General features: G+C 44.6%; 1 protein-coding gene across 5 annotated transcripts; it reads right to left on the reverse strand.

Moving 5' to 3' along the window:
• Positions 1 to 2,287: 2,287 nt before the first annotated feature.
• KLHL36 (kelch like family member 36) lies at positions 2,288 to 22,920 on the reverse strand. Of its 5 annotated transcripts, XM_075039921.1 has the most exons (6): positions 18,456 to 18,673; positions 18,117 to 18,198; positions 16,690 to 17,423; positions 13,131 to 14,204; positions 12,148 to 12,305; positions 2,288 to 5,728 (listed from the first exon to the last, which is right to left on the reverse strand). In XM_075039921.1, the coding sequence occupies exons 4-6, from the start codon at positions 14,046 to 14,048 to the stop codon at positions 5,173 to 5,175; spliced, it is 1,632 nt and encodes a 543-aa protein (XP_074896022.1). In that variant the 5' UTR covers positions 14,049 to 14,204; positions 16,690 to 17,423; positions 18,117 to 18,198; positions 18,456 to 18,673; the 3' UTR covers positions 2,288 to 5,172. The 5 variants fall into 5 exon arrangements, with proteins under 5 accessions (XP_074896022.1, XP_074896021.1, XP_074896020.1 ...); XM_075039920.1 differs by lacking the exons at positions 16,690 to 17,423; positions 18,456 to 18,673 and adding an exon at positions 22,705 to 22,920 and having other exon boundaries at positions 18,117 to 18,195; XM_075039919.1 differs by lacking the exons at positions 16,690 to 17,423; positions 18,456 to 18,673 and adding an exon at positions 22,705 to 22,920.
• Between the last annotated feature and the right edge of the window lie 67 nt (positions 22,921 to 22,987).

Here is a 22,987-nt window from a genome sequence, read left to right on the forward strand (position 1 = left end):
AAAAATGCATTAATGCAATCCTGACTTCAAACTCCATATTCCTAAATTTGCTGAAAATTTGTAAAAAATACATTTAATTTCACAATGTAAGGAACTTAGGCATGGACTAGTTCAAGTTAACCTGAAACAAATTTGAAGTCTGGACAAGCCTTTGGTAGATCATGTGGATGCTTGGCTCAATACGATCTGTGTTTCAATTATTTATGCAGAGCTTTTGGCTGAATTATTTGTGACTTATTCATCCTTATCTTAAATATGAGCTTTCTCTCTTCTCACGCAATCGTCTATTTTAGGGCTACAGTCTCAAAAGAACCTGCAAGTCTTTATCTCACCTTCCTTTCATGTTCTGTCACCAAACCCATCATGATAAAAGCAAAGGTACATTTTTTTCCCAAAGCTACTCTGAGCTCCAGAAAAAGCCTATGTGATGCTAAAAAATGTGTGTGGTATCAACAAACCCGCTGCTGGGCTGTGTGTCTCTCATTTAGCAGCGGCGTCCTCAGAAGGGGGAAGGAAGCTGTAAGTAGCTGGAGCTCGTCTCTGCTCTGACTCACACAGCGCAGTGACAGTACATCTCTCTCTGCACTGAGGATGCATCTGCCCTGACCTGGTCCGTCAGACAACTCAAAGCCGTAAGTTCATGAAGGCGTAATTAGCTTCTCACTCATTATTACATTCATGAGAACCGAAATATGACAAGAAACTGAAATAAAAGAATATATAAAGCTTGTCACGCTAGCTTTTTTTTTTCCATAGAAACTTCTTACTGGTCAAAGCTTCGTTAAGACTTATTGGCAAGGCAACAATCACAATTAGAATCTGGACTTTTTTTCTGTGAGTTAAATTGCTTCTCAGAAAGAGTACTAAAGGTTAAACTATTTCTTTCAATTCCCTAGACACGAGACACTTTATTGCTGTCATGTAAGAATACTGAATCCTAAACAGCACATAGAAAATCACCAGCATTTGGAAGAAAGCAGTCTGATCTCTTATGGAGAAAGACAGACACCCAGGCCCATTTTTCTCAATTTAAGGTTTCAACTTGAGAACAAAAATATTTCCAGCTTCTTTCTCAAGCCTTCAAAACAACTACATCTCGCACCACAGTGTAATTTTTCCTCAGGGTTTCTCGAGGGATTTATGTTATCTAACGTCAGTGTTACAGGCAGCAGCTCCTTGACATGCTGATGCCAAGATACAGGCACGGAAGCGTGGGAAGAGAAAACCTGAGGTTTTTGGTAGCTGTTTTGTGTCAGGTAAAACGAGCTTTCCTCAGAATTTGGCAATAGGAGCCTTTTTAAAAATGAGGTAGAGCAGTAGTTATTTTTCCCCAGGGCAGGAAGAAAGAGCTATGCTTCCTGACAAGCAGTACAATGTTTTACAAAGCTCACAGACGAAGGCAGTGGTATGTACAGGTGCAGGAGCCAGGCTGATTCCCTAAGAGCACAGACCAGGAGGATACGCCTTTTCTCTACCGAACTTAATTACTCGCTGAGAGGGCTGTTCAGACCTTGAAAAATCAAAGTAGAAATCCACTCGCATCATACATTATTCTCCCTTTTATTTTCGCAGAATGCCAGCACAATTTCACAAAGCAGTTCAGCACTGGGGAGCTTAAGTTATTTTCAAGCATCGTGTGCTATCTACTAACACTTCCCGAGTGATGATAAGCCACGTCTGGGTACACAACATCCAAAATCAAGGGGCACTCTGCCAGACTGTGCTTTTCGCAATGCTTACTGCTCTGGGTCTCGTAGGTGCAAACAGTAGTAATTTCTTCCTTTAATAATGGAAAAAATGCTTATGGCAACAACAGGTACAATACCCCAGCGACCTCTAATAACCTGAGAGATGTCCCGTACTCACCTATAGCCTCTGGTTTTGGAGGGACAATAAATGGACCGGGAAAAATAAAGCTGACCTTGATGAGTACTGGGGTTATATTTTGCCTATGCAATTAAGTTTAATGTTATGAAGTCATAACTGTGTTTATCTACTTCCCATTCAATACTACCTTTGAAACCACAACATAAACTGCATTGGGTCTTTTGTCACAGCTGCAAAAAAATGTGACAATTTCTGACCATCTGGTTTGAAGCACGATGCAGAAAAGGTGGATTAGATAAGTAAGTTATATTTCCACTTCATATTGTTACATTTAGCTTCTGCCTATTAAAATGTTTCTACCATTATCAATGCCACCTAAAAATAATTACACAACTACTTCTTTCCAATTTATCAAAAAGGAGAACCTCAATTAAATCAATACACAAGTCACACAGTGATGAATATAATATTCTAAACTGGATTTATTGTTTCCAGACATTAATGTAATACATAAACACATTAAAAGGGGGGATATAGTAACAAGCAACCCATTAACAGAAACAAAGCAAGTCCTTGAAATTTTTGTTCTATACTTACACATGAAAATGTCCCAGAAAGTTAAGTAGTTGTCAGTCAACATAGCAAGGATTTCAGATATAAAAACCCCCAAAGAACTCATTAATGAGTTTGTCATAACCAAAATGTTTGTTTTGTTTTTGTGTTTGTTGTTTTTTTTTTTTAATTTATTTTTAGGATAAAAAAAGAATAACCATTACCTCATGCAGTGTACAAAGGCTTTAAAACAAATCCATTAATGCAAATGAACGACTAACTCCTGGGGCTTTAAAAAAAAAAAAAAAAAGGCAAACCAAAAAAAACGTCAATGAGTTTCACAAAATTAATTTCAACTAGTTTTCTTAAATTCTTTCTTAGCACTGAAGAAGAAACCTGTAGCTTTCTTGCACTCCAGAAATTTATTCAGAGGTACCTCTTTCAATACAAACATGTTCTTCCAATATATCTGAGTTCTTTAATTTAAAAGAGCTTCAAATGAAATTAAGTGCAAAAAATGTTTTCTTAGTGTTTTCCAATTATTGAGGTAAATAGTTAAAAAAAAAAAAAAAAAAGGCAGGTAGCAGAATCCCAACTATATGTACACCAGATGGGAAAAAAAAAGGCAAACGTGAAATACATGGTTATGGTGCATAAGGGAGATGTGAAAGAAGGACTGAGGAAGAAATAACAGCAACAATCGACGGTTCCCCAGCAGAACTTTTAAACCAAAGCCCTTGAAATCCACTCAGCAGATCACCAATAGCTGAAAATAAAGCGTGTTTATTAGCATGTCTGGCGAGCTGGACTATCGGGGAAGAGGCCGTACAATAGTCACAATTATAGCTGACTGCCTGACAATGCTGAGAATGTAAATGCTGCTCTAACAGCTGCGTCGCATCCCGACCAACTACACAAAGACTAAAAGATCCATCAAATGATGAGCTCCTGATGGCAACAACGGGGTCACAATTACAGAGCAGTAGCTTCTATACTAAATAATATAATATATGGCAAACAAGAGACTGAGTTAGCAAAACGTGTTATAAAAAAGTATAAAAGTTGTTTTTAAAAACTTTCTAAAAATTTCTTCTTTCGGGAAGGAGGAATATTAACCTGTGGCCTGGCATTATTACAATAACTGAAGTGGTTGTATCAGATTGCTGGTGATCGACTTCTTGCAAATCAGAGGTGCATTTGTAAAATGCCCCAGGGTGAATGCCTGAAAGCTGGCCAGACAGTCGGGGAATTTTAATATCTGCAGCAGAATCAGCTGTGTTTGTAGAGGGTGGACTAACACTTGGGTCAGAAATCTCTTTACTTGGTATGTGGAGGATACTGTGACACAGAGGATCTAACAGACAATTTTCAGTTCAGTCCCACTGTCTGGATCCCAAACACAGTCCTGAGTATATTTTGGGTTTCTTCCTTTTGAGCCTGTCTCGCTGGGGAAGGTGTTCGGTTGCATGCCTGATGAGCCATGGCTTTGAGTCCCAGCCAAATCCATCAGAAAAGGCTACTCTGATGAAAAGACATTGTGAACTTGAAAACAAAAAAAGTAAGAGGAGGAAAGTGTGAGCTATTAGCTCAGGTAAAAAACCAAGTTGCTGTTCTTCCAGATTACCGAACCCCAATTAATCATCCTCAGTTAATAAGCTTTTTGACAGTAGACGAGACTCGTACGGGCCCCTGCTCACACTGGCTATTAGCAGTGACCACTGTGAGGCTTCAGTTAAATGAAGTGGATCCCAGCTTCTACAGCCTGGTAGAGCTGGGGAGGGACATCTTCTTGCTTCAAGTTCACCTGCAGGATCCTCCCGCCATTTCTCCCCACTGTTACCCTAATTCAGCAAACCCCAAACTCGCAGTGAGCTCTGTCAGTTCCATCCGCTTTGAAGCCCACGGCAAACTGCACAGTTTCCATCCAAATCCTCAAATCTTCTTTCAAGTTCTTTGATAGATTCCCCCCCTCCCTCCTTCCAGGGCATGTTTTAAAGCCCAGGAAAAACTTGCTATTGCATTTGGATATGAAAAGTGCCACAACAAGGGATGCAAAAGACATCTCACCTTTCCCAGATTTCAAAGTTCCCAATGCTGTCAATCCAAGGCCAGGTCAATCCCATCGACTCTTTAGCCACACAATAAGGTTGTCTTAATCTTAAGAGTACAGTGGAGTTATTCACTTTTCAAGCTGATCTGACCTGCATTCACCAAAAGCAATATTCTCTTTGAACTCTCACATTCCAGAAATCTGATACTAACAGCTCAAGAATGTATTGTAAATGAAATTTAACATTATAAAAATTAAAGATTTACAACATCGAAGATTCATTTAATCTTTTCTTAGCAGTTGCTTCTGAACTCCTTTGAACTGCTCTGTAACTTCAAAACAGACACTGACTATTCTGCCTCCTCCCCCTTGACATTATCATCTCGGCCACAGATTCAACCTTATTTTAAAAACGTTGATATAATACGATATATGTGGAAATGCCATGAACCACAGAAGTAAAAGACTAAGCCTTAACATTCAGGAGAGCAGCATAACCTCTCTTGCCATACCTCCCCTTATATAGTAGGAGGGGTTGTTTTTTTGGTTTTTTTCGTTGTTTTTATCTTAAACATGAGCTTAATCCAAAAAACACATTCAACTGTACATTTCTGAGGCTTCAGAATATGCTTCCCCCCCCCCCCCCATTTAAAAAGAAAAAGAAAGAATCAAGGTTAGATAGAAATGATTAAATACAAGGTTCTTTTGGAGTCCACCATCAAAGGGTGGTTTTCCAGAAGTAGTCATCTTCCTCGATCTTGATGTTTTTTTGTTTTCGTCTTTTTCTTTTTGTCCTCTGTTTTGGGTTTCAATGCACAGACACAGGCAGACACACCAGCAATTGCTTTGGGTAGGTCAGTTCCTTTGTACCACTTATTTTTCTCCTTATCATAAACCTGGACTGTTTTGGAGAAGACTGTTTCTTCCCAGCTGTAGCCTCCGAGGATATAAATCTTGCCTTCCCAAACTGCCACCCCTGACTCGCTGTTTGCTTGCAGCAGAGGAGCAACTCTGGTCCACTGGTTACATTGAGGGCTGTAAGACTCCACACTCAGAATGTCAAAACGAGCCATGGTTTCTATGTTGTCATCACTGCCACCGATGGAGTAGATATTGTCCTGTAAGGTGCACATGCTGTGCCACCCTCGGGCAGTGATCATTGGCCTCTTCTCCTCCCAGACATCCGTGCGGTAATCATAACACAGCAGGTTTTTTCTATAGGGGCCAATTTGGTAATCATGGCCTCCTGAAATGTACACAAATTCCTTGTAGACTGTTCCAGCATGGCCGTAGGTAAACCTAGGACAGGCAAACAAAAATGATCCGACTTGGTACTCACGGATTTTATCAAGTTACACAAGCATTCAACAAGGACTGGTACTGAAGAAGAAAACAAACAGTAACTAAAGACAGAAGAATCCCTAATCCTGTCAGTTACCCAGTAACTATTCTTATTCATACCGCTTCACCCTGCGCTGCAGAGTGCTAAGGTACGACAATCACTTTTTAAGGCATCCTTTTCATACCTGGTCGCTACAGAGCGCTAAGGTATGACAATCACTTTTTAAGGCATCCTCTACAGTGTGTCATACAACAGAAGTAACCCATCCTGCTCTAGTTGGCATGGCCTTCACTCCCATTTTCCTGCTCCAGTGCTTGGGTTGGATCAGTCTGAGAGGGCCAGAGAGGAAAAAATCCACATCTCAGCAAGGGTTTCTATGACAGAAAGAGGAAATAATCATGATACCTCTCAGACTTACCAGTAGCAATTAACCAAGAAAAACCAACAAGAAAACTACTGCTTCCTTCCCCTTCCACAGCTTCAGGATCATGAATCACATTTCTTACCCACTAGCGTTCACAGCCCAGTATATTTGCAGTCATGATACATGTAGTGTCCTTTTCATGAGCTATCCATCTGCTCTACCACTTCTGCTATACAGGTGATAACTTCTTTGGTCACCCCGAGACAAGGCAACAGACCTCAGTCAACCATAGATCAGAGTCCATGTTTGAAGTAAGACAAAATGAGATGGTAGAACCAACATCATGCACGTGGTTTCCACAGGGCAGGGCAGAGAGAAAACCCCTTTGATCAGCTATAATGAAGCCACTACAAACCTAATGAGGCTGTTCTTAACTTCACACTAGGATATTCCCGACCAAACCCCTTTCAGCTCTTAGAAGTGGAATGCTAAGGCGAGGGACAGCCTCAGCTTCTTTGAACATACCCTTCCTGCACTTGCCTTTTTTGCTTTTTTCAGGTGTGGGGGGTGTCAAAAGATGTAGCTGCAGCACCAGCCACAGCAAACTGGCTCACACATCGATACAAAGAGCCCAAACAATTTAATACCCATAGGGATGCTGAGTAATATACTCATCAGCTTGCACTCAGAAGCCTCTACTACCATCCTTTGTAGTCAAGGACTCAAGACAACTCAACTTCTATGGCAGACAAACCTACGTTACCATTACTTTAGCCTGGAATGCTTTTGAACCATGCCTGAACACGCTCGACACTCAAATGTGGATAGAACCTTAAGCTGTTTTTATTTCGCATGGTAATAGTTTCTCTCAGCTACACAAACGGTATCATAACTTCTTCCACACGCCTAAGTGCCAAGCACTTTTGTGCCAAGGGAAAAGGTGGAATAGAAAAGAAAACCCACATTTACCCTGAAAGCACAATACTTCTGAGAAAAGCTAAAAGACGTTTATTATCCTAGATGCCTACTGAAGCTTCTGATCCCTGACCAGCATCTGAATCAGATATTTTAACAGGCTCCTGCTACAAGAAACAGAAAAATCCTTGACACACTTGGCCTAAGAATGCTGAGTGACCAGGACAGACCTTTCAACTACAGAGGCTGGAGCACCATCCCTGGAGACCTTGCAGAGATAACTTCAGAACTGTACTGTTTCTTAGCCACTCAGGAAAAAGAAAGAAAGGAAGAAGAGAGGACTAAGGTATAGTTATGAGACTTTATCCAAAAAGGCAACTCAAAAATTCCGCAGCTCACATGGAAGCCTAACCATGGAAGCACATAACTCATGCTCAGTGCTTCTGTTTGACATGAAATACCCTGAGCACGTGCGCTCCAGCTTTCGCACCCGCCAGAAATGCTATGGCAGGTGTAGTGTACATAGATGCTGCTCTACCGTGTTTGTGGTCTCCTACAGGCAAGAACTGGGAAGACAGGTCTCCAGTGGCACCCAGTCTGGTTGCTAGAGTCTTTGCTTCTCTATATACACAGCAATGGGTCTTAAAAAGTAGACTACCTATCTGGGAAGTGGGATGGACAGCTTGAATTCATTTCCTTTCTCAAACTGCACTAGATTTTAAACCCACATCTAACCAACAAGCAACCTGGAGGACGTGCAGTGCACTCCACAGTGGAGGTAGTGTCAGGTAACAGGCAGTTTTGAGGAGTCAGAAGGAGAAGAGTACAAGGACATTGAATCCAACACAAAGCTCAGGGTTATTGTAGTGCTGATAGCAATCACATTACATTCAACATTTGAAAAAAAAATAAAAATGACCGTAAGTTACGAAAAACTTGAGAGACCTTTGGAGAAGTAGGTTAAATGTTTTCCTACGCTAACTGAAAAGTGGAATTCTGTACACATAAGCAAGCAATAGACATTTTCTCTCAAGCGCATGCATGCAATCTAGCTACAGAAAAAGCACTGATGCTTTTCTTTTTGCCTCAATCAATGACTATGTCTAGTGAACAGCAATAGCTACAGGAGTAATCTGAAAGAGGCAATCATATCTGAAGCATCAAATCGACCATCAATTTGTTGTTTTACCAATATAGGGAGATTACCTGTTGAAATACACTAGAGGTGTTTCACTTTGCCTCACTTCTGAAAAGCTCATCCAAAATTGCACATACCCAGCTCTACATTAATAGAAAACTGCGTGAAATATAATGCACAAATTGAAAACAATCAATAAGAATCCTTTCTGCAAGCCGTATGGCTTATACGGAGGCATTTCTAAACATGCAACAGAACAGGACACCTCAATAGAGTGGGTCCAGACATCCTCCAATGGAAAGCATCAAGCGTTTTGGCAGCGTTATCTGTAAGAGTGGCCAGATAAAGATAGAGGCATTAAGGAGAAAGAAGTTTCGATTCAGAACATCTTCTAGAGCCAGTTGCCGATTTTGAATAACTTGCCTAGATACAATGCTGCAAAAATGACAGTTTCTGACACAGTAACAGCATTCGGTAAATGCTAGAAAATCTACCATTTGTTTTCTTAAACAGAAGAACACTTGGCCTAACTCGATAAAGCTTTGGGAATCCCCTGCTCCAACCAAAGTCCAGGCGAGCTGTGGTTGCTCTGAATCTCGGTGTCCACCTGTTGCAACCCTGCGAGATCATGACACAACTAGCAGAGCAGATACCATCATTCGTCAACCTGTTCCGACACATTTCCTCATACAATTGCTTTCAGTTGTTCTGCCAAACTTTAACCTAGGGCCACTCAATTAATTTCACTGATGTCTGCAGCAGACTTTTTCATGGTCTATTCAAGATGAGAACACACTGCACCAACTTCTGCTCTGCCAAGCTTGTCAGCCACTGCTGCTCCCTTCTGGGCTAGAAACTATGGCAGCAGCTGCTCCCAAAGAGCCTGGGAAAATGGTGAAAAAAATATAGGACCTCTCTGAAGAATGGGAAAGGTATCCCACAACCAAGGACCTGAATGAGAGTCAGGCAAAATTCACTTGTAGCAGACTTGGACTGGGTCCACCCTTTAGATAGCTTGGCTGAAGTTTTCCATGTCAAGCATCTGCCTCAAGAGGCTGTGTTTTCTTCTTCAGTTAGACAGCGTTATTTCAGTCAAAACAGCTCAACTCCTTCCAAGCAAGTGGTTAGGGAAAACAACGTGTTGTTTTGACCATGTTGGGGTGGGAAGGGGGGGCGGGGAGAACAGATAAAACAGAACTTGCAAAGCTCTTCCTTAGAGCAGCATGACTGTGCCTGTGTACAGCAACATGGACACAGGATTTGGCAGAGGACAGGAGGCATGTGTATTCAAGGACGCAACCATTGCCTTTCGCCTGAAAATCTCCACATGCGTGGCAAGCTATAACCCTTGGGAAGAAAAAAAACGTAAAACCATTTTCTGCACGTTCAGAGTAGAAGCTTTAACAAATATAACATCTGAGAGCCCAACCCCACACAGCTCAAATGGAGCTACGCAAGCCTACACCCTAGAATGACCTCGACACGTGCCTATCACTCCAGGGAATAGTCTTCCAGGCAGCTGCTGGCTTAGAGCAGTCAGAAACACCACCAGAGCTGCGGGCAGGGAGCCTGCTTCTGGTGGCCGTGCACCCAAGAGGACAAGAAGCCTGCATGTGTTCTCTTCAGAGGGAAGAAGACAGAAAAATGCAGGAAACGAGGCAGCTATGTTGGGACATGTTGCCTGATCAGGCAATCAGGAAGCAGAGGATTGGAGCTTCTGATTTCCTCTGCATGAGGAGAAAAGACTTGCTGCTGGTATAGGGCTGGGGAAGATGTTATTTGGGTAAAAAGAGTAACTAAAATCAGTTTGAGGAACAAAAGCATGCAGTGGGGAGGAAAACAGATCAGACCGAGAGTATGTTGAAGGGAAGACAGGAGTACACAGAAGGAACTGTAGCTAGCATGCTTTCTTCTAGTCTTGAACAGATTACAAAATTCTCTCTCATCCTTCCTTTGCTGTCAGCAAATCCATCTGAAGTACATCAGGGAAGTTCTGCCCAGATCCCTTCCAGCAGCCACCCACACCTGCCAGAGCCACATCTCTGAGCTCAAGCAGCGTTCGCTTGTCCCTGCACTCAGAAGGTTTCTTTCTGTTGTCCACCTCTGCACTGATTTTTGCCTTTTGAAACCTGTATAAAGTTCTTTTAGCTTTATTCCTTCTGTGCAGGAAAACGGTTGGTGCAAACAATATACTGCCCAACGCAAGAGCTCCCCAAAAGGAGAAAGAGGGCTGAAAAGACAGAAAATCTGAAGGCACTAAGTGTCTATTAAGATATAACTAAAGACATATTGACACATAAGAGAGCAGCTACATGGAAAACTATCTGGTTCGCTATGCAGCTGCACAATCACCTGAGGTGGCACAAGGGACAGTTAGCATGGGACGAGGACAGAGCAGGCAGGAAGAGAGGATGCAGAACTATTTTTTGGGGATGCAACAATAACTTAAAATAGTGCCTCTACTACAGCCTAACCCGTTTAGCAACCAGCTAAGTCAGTGTAAGTGGGGTCTATCCCATAAGGGGGACTTCTGCCTCATCCAAGTGGATCAGCTAGACATTCTAATACAAAATTAACACCCCCACATCAAAGTTCACTTTTAAATGCTGCAGCTGCAAAATTCCCAAAGCCAACATACACGTAGCAGTAGGAACATGCAGAAAAACTGCCCCTTTTCAGACAGCTTGCAGTCTGCAAGCTTCCCCAGGACTACTTATATGCCTGGAAAAAAAATATCCATACCAGTTCTAAGGTGAGTGTTTTTCTAACAACATACAAGGCAGTCTGGTCACATCTACATTTCTTTGAAAAATGTTTTAAAAAAAAAAAGAAAAACAGCTGTGCTATAATTTCTGTGAGATGTTACTGGGATCTCACAGGTCACGCCAATTAACAGAAGGGCTTAGGAACTCAAGATACTCTTATACACAGCTTCCCAGGAAAGATTGTGGTGTTCAGCCTCAACTCCTAGATCTGCCTATGTGAGCAGAAATAAAACGGAAAAAAGCATCCTGCTTCTGAAGAGCACTCGAGCCCAGCTGTTAGCCTGGATCAGACTCGCATTGCAGCACCTGCCCAAAATAGAATTGGGCAACAGGCTTCTGTGCCTTCACTGGCTGCCTATGGCTCTGCAGCTCTGCAGCTAAGGGAATAAGGGAAAAAAGGCCTGAACTCTAAAATCAAATTGCAAGTATCCTGTTCATGATGCCACTAAGAAAGCAAGTACTGCTGCTGAAGGTGCAGGTTTCAGATGTCATGAAAATACCATCCGTATAGCCAATACTCCTGTAATTTCCATGAATGTGAAATATTACTAAATCTGAATAGCTGTTTGCAAATGAAATGCTTTCGTACCATTCTTACGAAGTCACTACTCAAATGTTGATTCAAAATACTAGCAATGTCCTGTGCTGCTATTACAAGAAGAGCTGCGGTACTAAAGCCTCTCAGAAGTACAGCAGCTAAGTTTTAATTCAGACTGAAAGAGAGGTCACATTTGCCAGGGTTACCTAAATAAAGTGGTTTATCTGCAACAGCCAACCTGAGCAGCCAGAGAGAAACACCTTATTACAAGGAAAACAATCACACCAAGGTGACAAAGTAAGGCTAAACAAATTATAAAAGCCTTTGATCAAGATCTAAACAGTGCCTCTGAAAAGGTTCAACTCCAAGTGACCTCAGGAAAAATATTTTAAGAATAGTAGAGCAAAATTACAAGAGCTCTCCCTCCCATCCTTCAGACGTACCTCGGGACAAAAATTAAAACCAATCAAGCTGACATGAGGCACACTGCCTGGAAGAGCTGGTTGCTCAAATACCAAATGCTGATATGGTTTGTTACTTGCTGATAAATTCCCTTGCTTCCCTTCTAGGGATACCCATTCATCACCTAAAGTCACACAAGCTCCCTTTACAACCGTTCTTCAAACACAAGATAACTTTCTGAACAAGTCCATTACCTGGGCAAGCCTGCTATATAGGACCACGAATCCTTCTGAGGACTGTAGGTCTCAACTGAAGAAAGTGCCCCATTTTCATTCCTGCCACCAACAGCTACCAGCATGTCAGTAATAGCTCCCAGGTAGAAATCTACACGGCGTTGTCTCATGGAGGCAACCTGTCAAAAAAAAAAACCAACATGCTGACATCTTCAAACATCTGGTAAGCAAGCTGACTTAAGGTATATTCATGAGGCTAGGACAGTTGCTTCTTCCCATTTATTTGGAAAGGAGAGCTACTGGTTTTGGCCATTATATTCATAAAATACTTTTTGTTTTTCTGCAGTAGCATGTTACAGAGCATTCATTTTCAAAAAAGGGGACAACAGGAAGCATCTAAGAGACAGGTTACTCTACAAATGTTCGTGTTACATGGGCGTCCTTCCAAAACTCTGCAAGAAACATATATTGGAATCACTCAAAACCACAACCGAACCACACGGGATGACTGGTTCTTATAGGAACCTGCACTGGCCGCAGAGTTTTACAGCAGGACTAGAAGTGAATAGCTTGTTCTAAGAGACATTTAGCACAGAGACATTTGACAAGCGTCAGAGACATTTGCTTTTTGCATCAGACCCATTTTTGATTTAGCTGTGCTACTGCTTGAGAAAGATGAACACCTCCGTAAGTCCATTCCAGCATTATTCCCAAAAATAATCTAAAGAGTTGCGGGTGGCTGCTGACCAAGAACTTCACAGGTGAGATGCCCAAATCCCAAGTGAAGTTAAGAATCTGCCCCAAACTCTTTTGCTGTTTGTGTAACTTAAGCATTCCCACAAAGGATTCAAGCAGCTGCTTTTTCAACTTAACTAACTCGAACTTCCATTTGCAAGTGTTGCTATGTTGGCTACTCTAATGAGCCCCGTCCTTCCACCAAAAAGAAGAAAACACTCTAAACATTAAGGACTTTAAACAGAGAAATAATACAGCTTAAGTCTCACCTTTATCCACTGGTTACAGCGGGGATCATACCTATATAGGAGATTTGAAGCTGCATCCCCTCCATTGTCTCTTGAAAAGCTGCCTCCGGCTATGAAGATGAAGCCTCCCAAGACTGCAACACAGTGGTGACTTCGTCTGGCTGGGAGAGGGGTTTCTGCCACCCACTGCCCCTTTCTGATGTCCAAGAAGCAGGTATCATCACTCAGTTCCAGGCACCGTTCGGAAACCTCCCCACCCACAAAGAGAAGCCTTTCCTCGCAGGTCCGCAGGGCTGTGCGTTTGTTCTGCAGCACTGGCTGAGCCGTGACGTTATTATGATAGTTCACCGCCTCCTCTATAAACCCCTCACAGTTTGCTTCTTTGGGAAGAAGAGAGCAGACAGCAGGCTTGACTCGATGGAGGAGATCACTTTTAGGTATCAAGGGAAAATGAATGTTATCCAGAACCTGGTAAGCCTCATTCTCCCTTTCCGGGTACTGGGTAAGCCACTGCAAGGCAGCCTGCAGCAAGTCGTGCTCACACTCCTGCTGCACGTTGCTGCTGTCCAGGTATTGGCACAACTTCTGCAAGGAAATGTTCTGCAGGAAGTCCGGGGTGAAAGACAGGGTGCCGAAGTTCTGCAAGATGAAAGAATCAATGTAGGAGTCAAGGCGCTTCAGGTTGTAAATAGAGGCTAGCTCCTGCAGGTACAAATAGTTCTCCTCACTGACTTCATTCTCCAGATACTCGCAACAGAAGTCAACCACCTTCCAGATCTGCAGCAGGTGAGCTGTTTCGAGCACATAGTCGATATTGCCTCCATCTAAAGACAGCTCACTGCCATAAAGGAAATCCACCACAGCCTTCAGACCGATGTAGGAGGCTCCAAAAAGTTCAACCTCTTTTTGGTGGGCTTCTCGCATACCAATGGTGAACATAGAGTTGAAGTAGTCACTGCAAACAGCGAGGAGGTTCCGATGGGCAGGGACTCTCTGTTCATCCACCACGAGGACAATGTCACAGAAGAGGCCGCGGTGCCTCTGCTCATTCAGGCTCTGAAGAACTAGACTAGAGTGGTCATCCCATCTGTACACCTGGAATAAAAAAAAACAGTATCAGGCAGATGTTATCTTCACCAAGACAAATTTCAGTGTGCACAAAGTGTTTTCGCATTAGATGTAGCCATACATGAGAGCGAGCAAACTTACTCGTGTTGCACGTTTGTAATAAATTCTGACTTGAAACAGTTGGCAAGCAATGTAGTACGAGCCCAAGCTCCTCGCCTTCACTTTGAAAGGCCTATGCAGACTTTTACTGCTTCCTACTCCCCCCTTTTTTTTTTTTTTTTTTTTATAATTTACTCCTACCTCCTCCACAATACTGCATCCAAACCTCCTCCCTGATGATTTATACAGGCGCAATTTTCTGAAACTCTTCCACTCATTGTCTTCGAGACATCTTGCTGACATTTCCTTTCTTACTTGTCCCCCAAATGACTCCTTATAGAGTTCTTCTCAACTAAGCTACTCACTAAATATTTGGAGTGGGAGACACACATGCAGCAGTATGCCAAATTTTCATTCAGCCCATGTATTGTTTGGGTTAGTGCTTACTTGACAGCTACCCCCTCTTAAATCTTTTCAGAACTCTAAGCTCGTTAGGGTAAAATCCCTCTCTTTCTTTCCATATTATTCCAGGCACACACACTGCATTCAAACATAATAGCTGTTTATTTATGTGCAAAGCCACACATGCGGACAACTTATTCCCAGAAGACTTCTACTTGCTTCCAGAAGCCAAGGTAGTTTTTGTTTTAATGAATATGACTAAGTATTTTTCTTCTAAAGAAAGGGGAAAATGCCCTCAGAACATGTCCGTTAAGTGCCCTTCTGGGATCCCTCTGGTCCAGACATTCTTCCTACCAGCTCCGGACGTGCCACAGAGCTTTTGAGGCAACCAGTGTTTGCTTCTTTCTCACAGACTCACGTTACCAGTCCAAAGAAGAACCAAAATGGAAACATTTTGTTACCCCTTGAATGTCCTGCAGAACAAGTATTGAAGGGGCTGGTCACCCCAGTATGTCAAGCGATGCAACTTTTAGGACCATCTTTCTGGAGGAATGGAATGCTCGATGGTACAGTCAGCTACCTTGTGATGTCTCTTAATAAAAGCCAGGTTAAGTTAAATGCAAATACCTAACTTTAATTACCAAATCCCAAACAGGCAGAGTTGTAGAGCCTGTAAGAACATGTAAGAGCAATGAAAGGAGGTGGAAAGGAAGCACATCTTTGTATCATACCTAAGTTAGCTCTGAACAGTTCTGGCTGTAGGACCCTGGGTCCTGCCCAGTTCTACACCCTCAGACTGCGTTCCCAGAAGTGATGCCCTGAAAAGGTGTCTCAGTCCCTATCTACTTCGAAAACAGTCACACAGATAGCCCGAGGTCTCCTCACGCCTCTCAGGCATTCAACCTTTCCTTCACCAAACTGTTGCTTCTCCTAGAAATCCTATCTGTGGCTTTCCTGGTTACCCAAACAGAAAGTACTTGATTATTGCTGTCTGGCCTAAGCCATTAATGGGTTGGTTAAATCACAGTGAGACAACCTCTCTACCCACCTGGATGGGACAGGTCCAAGTCCTCGAGCCAAATTTTTTCCCCTGCGCACAACTCTCACTCTAGATATGCATCCTGCGTACAGAATTTGGTAAATGTACTTTTATACGATGAGATAACCAGGATTAACGCACGCAGCTCACCACTGTCCAGACATGATGGCAGCCAATCATCCCGACCTAATACCAACCTTGGGAGCCTGACCTCCCACGTCTGCCTTTTAGCAATCAGTGGTATAGCAACAGGCAGTCCGCCAAAGATGAGACCCAAATTAATAACCAAATGTGCTGCTCTTAGCGCGATATCCCAGTGGTTTCTCTTTAGTTTCGCTTACGCTCTTTTCCAAACAATGGAGGCTACGCTGCCAAAAAGCCTTCTGTTGGAGTAACTTTGTACATGCAAGTGTACAGAGTTAAACCAACCTAAGTGAAGAGGCTTCAATAATTGTAAGTTTTCTGGGCCAAAACTCTTTAATTTGCCTCATACTCATTGCCTCCTCATATCTCTGAACTTAAAAAGGGATCTATGGCATAGACAACAAAGTAACTTCCACTGAGGAATAAAACTGCCAGAGATCTGGAACAGAAAAAAATACAGGGTTTAAGGACTGTAAAGTTTTTTCTCTTCATTTTTCTGAGGTTGAGAAATGCTGATATCATACAGGCGCCCAAGCAGAGACCAGGGGACGGAGGAAGCGGGAAGAATAACAAATACGGCAAAGGACAAACCACACATTTGTGGCAACTGTGATGAAGGACAATGTATGAACAGACAATAACTAACATCTTACAGCACCCTCTTCTGAATCTGACTCGTGGGGGACAGTTATTGGATTAAACTCAAAAACATATTCCCTCTCGCCTCTGTAAATTGGCTGATCATTTCTCTCTAATATTCTCTAATACCACCATCGTGCATAACAAGATTACACCAGAATATAAGATTTGCCAGAGATCCCTACTTACTTAGCTGGCTGTCGAGTCAGCAGCATAATCCTGACCGCAAACACGCCTGACAACTTGTACTCCTAAAATCCTTGTTGCCATGTAGAACTGCTGCTACTTCAGAAATCAAGCATAAAATCATTACGTATGGCACTGGATGGACTCAGAATATATTAACATATTTCAGCCACTTAGCAAGTTCATTCGTTCAGTGAGCAAATAACGGAAGCTGATAGCTGCACATTTCAAAACCAAGACTAATTTTATACCAAACACGAACATCTTTCTCAAGCTATTTATATTCTGTAGAACAGCTTTAGCATTATCTAGTAATTTTAAGTTTAACAGATAGTGACAGCTGCTGTCTAAGCAAGAAAATAAAACAATGCTGTCAAGTTAATTAATTTTTAATGTGATGTATTATTATTACATTCAGACTAAACCCTTCAAATGGCAGACAGGAACAGCACTCAGGGAAAGATTATAATGGCAGGGATGCATTGAAAAATTAGTCCTATTTATCTTTTATCAATTGTATTAGAGCAGTATTTTAACTTCTTTCGGATTCAGCACAGATCTAATTTCTTTCAGATTGTTCATGCAGTACCACTACTCATCAGTGATGCAAAAGAAAATGAGATCTGTCTCATTCAACTTGCATAAGACAGATTCAGGCACTGAAAAGTTCTTCTCTTCCAGCTGTTGTTGGTAGTACGAGGTACTTGCTCTGCAGCATCTGTAACCTAGTGCTCGCACTAGAACAGAAAAGCAGCTTTCACCAGTATGGAACAAAGTGAACATCATAATTACAGCTGATATTAACATCTTATAAATCTTAGGTCACCACGCTGATGACCTGCATAAAGAACTACCTAAGATAGACTCGTGTCGATCCCCAGCTAAAATCAACGTATTTGTGCAGACAGAGATTCTATACAAAGAAAATTAACCTCACAAACCTAAGAAAACATCTTGACTTCACTGGAATAACTACTTGCAGGATCAAGTCTCCTATCTTGTGCAAAACAGAGACTAAATCTAAAAAGTAATCCCAGCTTTGCTTTTGTAACTAGCCTGGATTTTATGAGATGGATGAGTACAAAAAATTCCCAAGATAGACACATCGCATTTAATGACTGAATTTTTGGTGTAGAGAAAACACTGTGCTGCAGTGATGTGGGTTTCTTTTTTAAGTTATGAGTCACGACGAGCAGATGCCCATTCGCTGCTGCTGCCTTTTTTTTTTTTTTTTTTTCCTAATCACTAGGTAGCAACTTCTTCTATCAAAAATATCTGGGCAGGTAGACCACCGTTTTCATACCTCTTCTTAAAAGCCCAGAATATTCACATTCCTCCAAACCAATCCATCCTAACGGAGAGCCTTTACCCCCCTCCTGGTTATTTCTGTAACTTGCTTTTTTTGGTAGGCAACACGTAAACGTACAAACCTTTGAGGATTCACTTATCTTGTGTGGACGACAAATCCTGGTTTGCCTGGTTCCCTCCATGACAGGCTGAGCCGCAGTACTTCTAGAACAAAAGCAAAGAAAGATGTTAGCGGCATACCAATCCTATGCTAAAAACCCACACTGCGCTGAATAAATAACACAACGGAGACGACCCGCACATGCTCATCTGCAGTTCGACCACGTTCGGTTATAAAGCAATTTTTTTTTTTCCGCTCCCCGATGTTGTTTTCTCGTGTTATTAACAATAACAAGTCAACAAGCCGGGCGTACGGCCGAGGACCGGCGCGGATCTCCCTGAGGGTGAAGTTATTTACTTACTGCTGGTTCTGGCTGCCGGGGCTGAAATCATTTCCTCGCCAGCGCCGGCAAGAGCCCGTCGCGGCCCCCCGCGGCCCGGGGGAGGCAGGTAGGAGCCGGGCGGCGGGGCAGCCCCTCGGTCCCGGTCACCTCTCCGGCCCAGCCGGCTGCACCGCGCAACTCCCGCGGTTTTACCGCAGCGCGGAGGCCCCGCGGGCGGCGGGCAGCCCCGCCGCCATGGCCGGCCCAGGAAATGCCGGCTGGATGGAGCGGGGAGGGACCGAGGCGGGGCGGGAAGCGGCGCCGGGCAGGGCCCGAGGAGGCTCCGGCGACGCCGTCGACAGCAAATGGCGGCCGGGCCGCCCCCCCTCAGGCGGCTGGGAGTTTCCCGCCTCGGAGGTGAGGAGGAGCGCCGGACCCCGTCGCTACGGCTGCGTGGGAGGCGGCGGGGTTATTCTGCGAACCGGCGGTGAGGCGTGGAGGCTGGATGTCTTGTCTGTGGTGTGGGTTAAAGAACGGCGAGAAGGCCGGTCACCGCCTCGTCCATCCGCCTTGGCCGGCCCTGAATCTTATCTGACGAAAAAAATGCCTAGCCTGCAGCAACGCGTGCCGCTGTAGGGCTTTTTTCTCATCGGTTAAGGCCCGGGAGGCTTAAAAGTTAAGGAAAAAACACCTTGGGGAACAGCAGGGCTGACAGACAGCACGCCTCCTTCAGGGATGAAGTAAGACGCAAAGACTTTGTCCGCCGACCCTACCCAGTCCCATTTCAGTGCAGTGGTCTTCACTAAAACACAAGTAAAAAAAACCCCTTTGTTGGAGATCCCGCATATCTTCCAGAGTTTATTGTCAGGACAGCAGAAGCCGGCAGGATTGTGTCCAAGCTCCGTCTGCTCTCACCCAGGACAGCCCAGCTCGGACACGGGTCCCACGTGGTGACGGGGCAGCGGTCGCTGGCGTAAGACGACGTGTACAGCGTGGAGCAGCAGCATTTTAAACAAGGGGAGTGTGCCAGGGCTGTTAGCACCTTCACCTACCCCGGCTGTCGTCCAGCCCTCCGCTGCAGGTAGCATCCAGCCGGCTGTTTCTGTTCTTCATAGAATCACAGAATGGTTTGGGTTGGAAGGGACCTTTAAAGGTCATCTAGTCCAACCCCCCTGCCACGAGCAGGGACATCTTCAACCAGATCAGGTTGCTCAGAGCTCCATCCAACCTGACCTCGAATGTTTCCAGGGATGGGGCATCTACCACCTCTCTGGGCAACCCGCTCCAGTGGTTCACCACCCTCATCGTAAAAAATGTCTTCCTTATCTAGTCTGAATCTCCCCTCTTTTAGTTTAAAACCATTGCCCCTTGTCCTATCGCAACAGGCCCTGCTAAAAAGTTAGTCCCCATCTTTCTCATCAGCCCCCTTAAGTACTGGAAGGCTGCAATAAGGTCTCCCTGGAGCCTTCTCTTCTCCAGGCTGAACAACCCCAACTCTCTCAGCCTGTCTTCATAGGAGAGGTGCTCCAGCCCTCTGATCATTTTCACGGCCCTCCTCTGGACCCGCTCCAACAGGTCCATGTCCTTCTTACGTTGGGGGCCCCAGAAATGGATGCAGTACTCCAGGTGGGGTCTCATGGAGCAGAGTAGAGGGGCAGAATCCCCTCCCTTGACCTGCTGGTCACGCTTCTTTTGATGCAGCCCAGGATACGGTTGACTTTCTGGGCTGCCAGCGCACATTGCCGGCTCACGTCCAGCTTTTCGTCCACCAGTATCCCCAAGTCCTTCTCCGCAGGGCTGCTCTTCTTCCGCCACCCCAGAGGTGATGGGTCTCTACTAATCTAACTGATTATCGAGTCTGAAGATAAGAAGCATTTTTGGCTAGCTTTGGTCTCTTCTGTAGCCCTTGTGACCACAGGGACCCAGGACAGAGACCTGCCATTCCTGGGCTGAGTGAAAAACCTACTTTGGTGACAGCCCTAATGGTAACTATGACCTGTAAATTCCTAGCAGCCTTTTCCTGAAAGAGAGTATTATTCTCTCCATTATTTCCTCTGCTCCTGCACTGAAAAGACAGAGAGAGAGAAGCAGGATTGGGGACAGCCACGTAGAAAGATCAGAAAAAAGGCAAAAAGGTGTGATGGCAAAGAGCCACAGGAGCAAGGCACTAGCAATATATTTTAGGAGAACAGCTAAGCCTCCTGTGGGCCCATATCTCTGCAGAGCCATCCTGTTTGATCAGCTCCCTCTACCCATTCTGAGGCCCTTCTTGAACTTCATTAGTACAGTCTAGACAGCTGAAGGTCAGTCCAGTTATCCAAGACTTCATGCTTGCTGGAGACCTTTTTGTGAGGAAGTCCCTAAGTCCTCTTTTAAGTCCTTTCACTTTCCCTGTTGTCTGTGCTTCCTCTCTGAGGACTTCTGTGAGATGGACAGATGTTCCTGCCAGGCCAGTGACATCTTCCTGCACAGGAGGAAAAGACCTATATGCAGAAGATGGAGGTCTCCAAACTCCCATGTGAAAAGCAAATCAGAGCTCGCTGAAGTCAGACAAGTAGGTATTTTCCCCCCTCCATTTACAGCCTGATGAAACTGAGCACAATATTTATTCTTCCATGTGTTAAAAGACAAAAATCCATGAAAATATGTCAAAGACAAGGAAAAGAAGCAAAGAGAAGAGGTTTGATCCCATGAAGAAGGCAGCATTTCTGAGGTTTGAATCTGGCATTTTAAAGTGTAAGACATGAAGTTCCTAATGAATGTAATTCAAACACTCCAGCCTCTGGGTCACAGAGACTGAAACAAGGTTGAGTTTTTCTCCTTCTAAGGGAAATGACGTTTCAGTCACCCACCTCTGCCCTAGGAAACAACAGGAGCTGAGGAACAAGCTTGAAGAGACAAGGACAACCAGCAGTTGTGACAGGTATAAACAGCAGTGAGGTAGTGCCAAAGGATGATAAATGCAGAATATGACCCCCCCCCCCATGTTTATGAGCAGATAATGGTCAGCATAAAGGCTTTTAAAAAGAAAAAGTGTTCCTAAAGACAGTTCCAAAAGAAAATCAATAGAAATTCAGAACTATTAATGTGTGATTATATTATCATCTAGAGCCTGCAGTCTACAGATATTGAGTGTGATTCAGCCAGATGCCATGTCCTATACTTGTACTGACTTCAGAAATATTTCTCTCTTCCCTATGACCTCATCTACATCACAGAGATGCACTGCAGCAATACGCTCATGTTTTGGGCCCTGATGCTACAGGGAACCTCATGTCATTCAGGACTCTCTCTGGAAGAAGCTGCATGCAGGATTAGGGCTTCCTATTCTATGGCAGTAAATGATGTATCTTACAATTAGCACATGCTCTGGTGCTGTTGTTCCTTGAGACAGTCTGAAAACACCGATTAACTGTGTGTGGTAATGAGGTTTCTTACTGTTCATTTACAACATATTGACATGAAAATAAATAATGAACATCCCACTGCAAACTTTAAAAGAAACAAAGTGTGATACTTTTTCTCATGGAATGTAGTTTTTATTAAATTTGCAATCTCCAGCCCCCCCCCCCAGGTTTAGGGTAGAAACCCACTAACACGTACAAGGACTGCTTTTTGAAACTCTGGTCCTTGGGCACAACAACATGTGGTGACACTTATTTCAAGCCGAGTCCTGCCAAGCAAAGGACCTGCCTCTATTTCTGCGGGCGTAGGACTGAAGTGCAATCTTACAGCCAGCCCTTAATCCTTTTTTTTTTGCCTAAAACCCTGCATCTCTCGGTAGCGTTTTGACTCGGGTTAGATGGTGTAGTTTTAATTGGCGGTGCTGGAAGCGCAGCCCGGCAGGGGGAGATCGCTGCATCTGAAAGGGGCTACAACCCACACCGACGCCCGTACCCACACCTGAAGCAGCAGCGAGCCCTCACCACTCCAAAGTCACCCTCACAGCCCCCCTTAGGGGTCCCCACGGAGAGGGGAACGGTCTCCCACTCCCACCCGCCGGCAGTCTCACCAAGCTTTCCCCGGCTCCTGCCCCTGAGTCCCGGCGCTCCCGGTCCGGAGCTTTCGCCTTCCCCTCGCCTTTCCCCTCGCCTTTCCCCTCGCCTTTCCCCTCGCCTTTCCCCTCGCCTTTCCCCTCGCCTTTCCCCTCGCCTTTCCCCTCGCCTTTCCCCTCGCCTTTCCCCTCGCCTTTCCCCTCGCCTTTCCCCTCGCCTTTCCCCTCGCCTTTCCCCTCGCCTTTCCCCTCGCCTTTCCCCTCGCCTTTCCCCTCGCCTTTCCCCTCGCCTACCTGCTCTCAGTCCTCCTTTCCAGCTCGGCTACCTCCCGTGCGCCCTGCCCGGCTCCCGGCCCCGCCGCTCCATTTTGCGCATCCTTTCTTCCCTCTTATCCTCCTCCTGTCCGTCCGTCCGTCCGTCAGGGGCTGGAAAAACACCGAAAAGCCCAAAACCCCATCACTGCGGCGGACCCTCCGCTCGGGAACGAACCCCTCGCCACCACCCCCCCCCCCCCCCCACCCGGGCATCGCCCCGGCTTTGCATCCTCAAGACAGGTACCCCCCCACCCCGGGGACC

The sequence above is a fragment of the Buteo buteo genome, chromosome 11 (assembly GCF_964188355.1).
Source record: "Buteo buteo chromosome 11, bButBut1.hap1.1, whole genome shotgun sequence".
Taxonomy (NCBI): domain Eukaryota; kingdom Metazoa; phylum Chordata; class Aves; order Accipitriformes; family Accipitridae; genus Buteo; species Buteo buteo.

What these genes read in the sequence shown, in the direction of transcription:
- KLHL36 (XM_075039920.1), bottom strand. Translation starts at nt 18,176, where the DNA reads ATGGAGGGAACCAGGCAAACCAGGATTTGTCGTCCACACAAGATAAGT. An exon ending in GCTGTAACCAGTGGATAAAG is followed by an intron (nt 12,306 to 13,130) that starts GTGAGACTTAAG and finishes TTTTTTTGACAG; the next exon opens with GTTGCCTCCATGAGACAACG. An exon ending in TATATAGCAGGCTTGCCCAG is followed by an intron (nt 5,729 to 12,147) that starts GTAATGGACTTG and finishes TGCCTGTCCTAG; the next exon opens with GTTTACCTACGGCCATGCTG.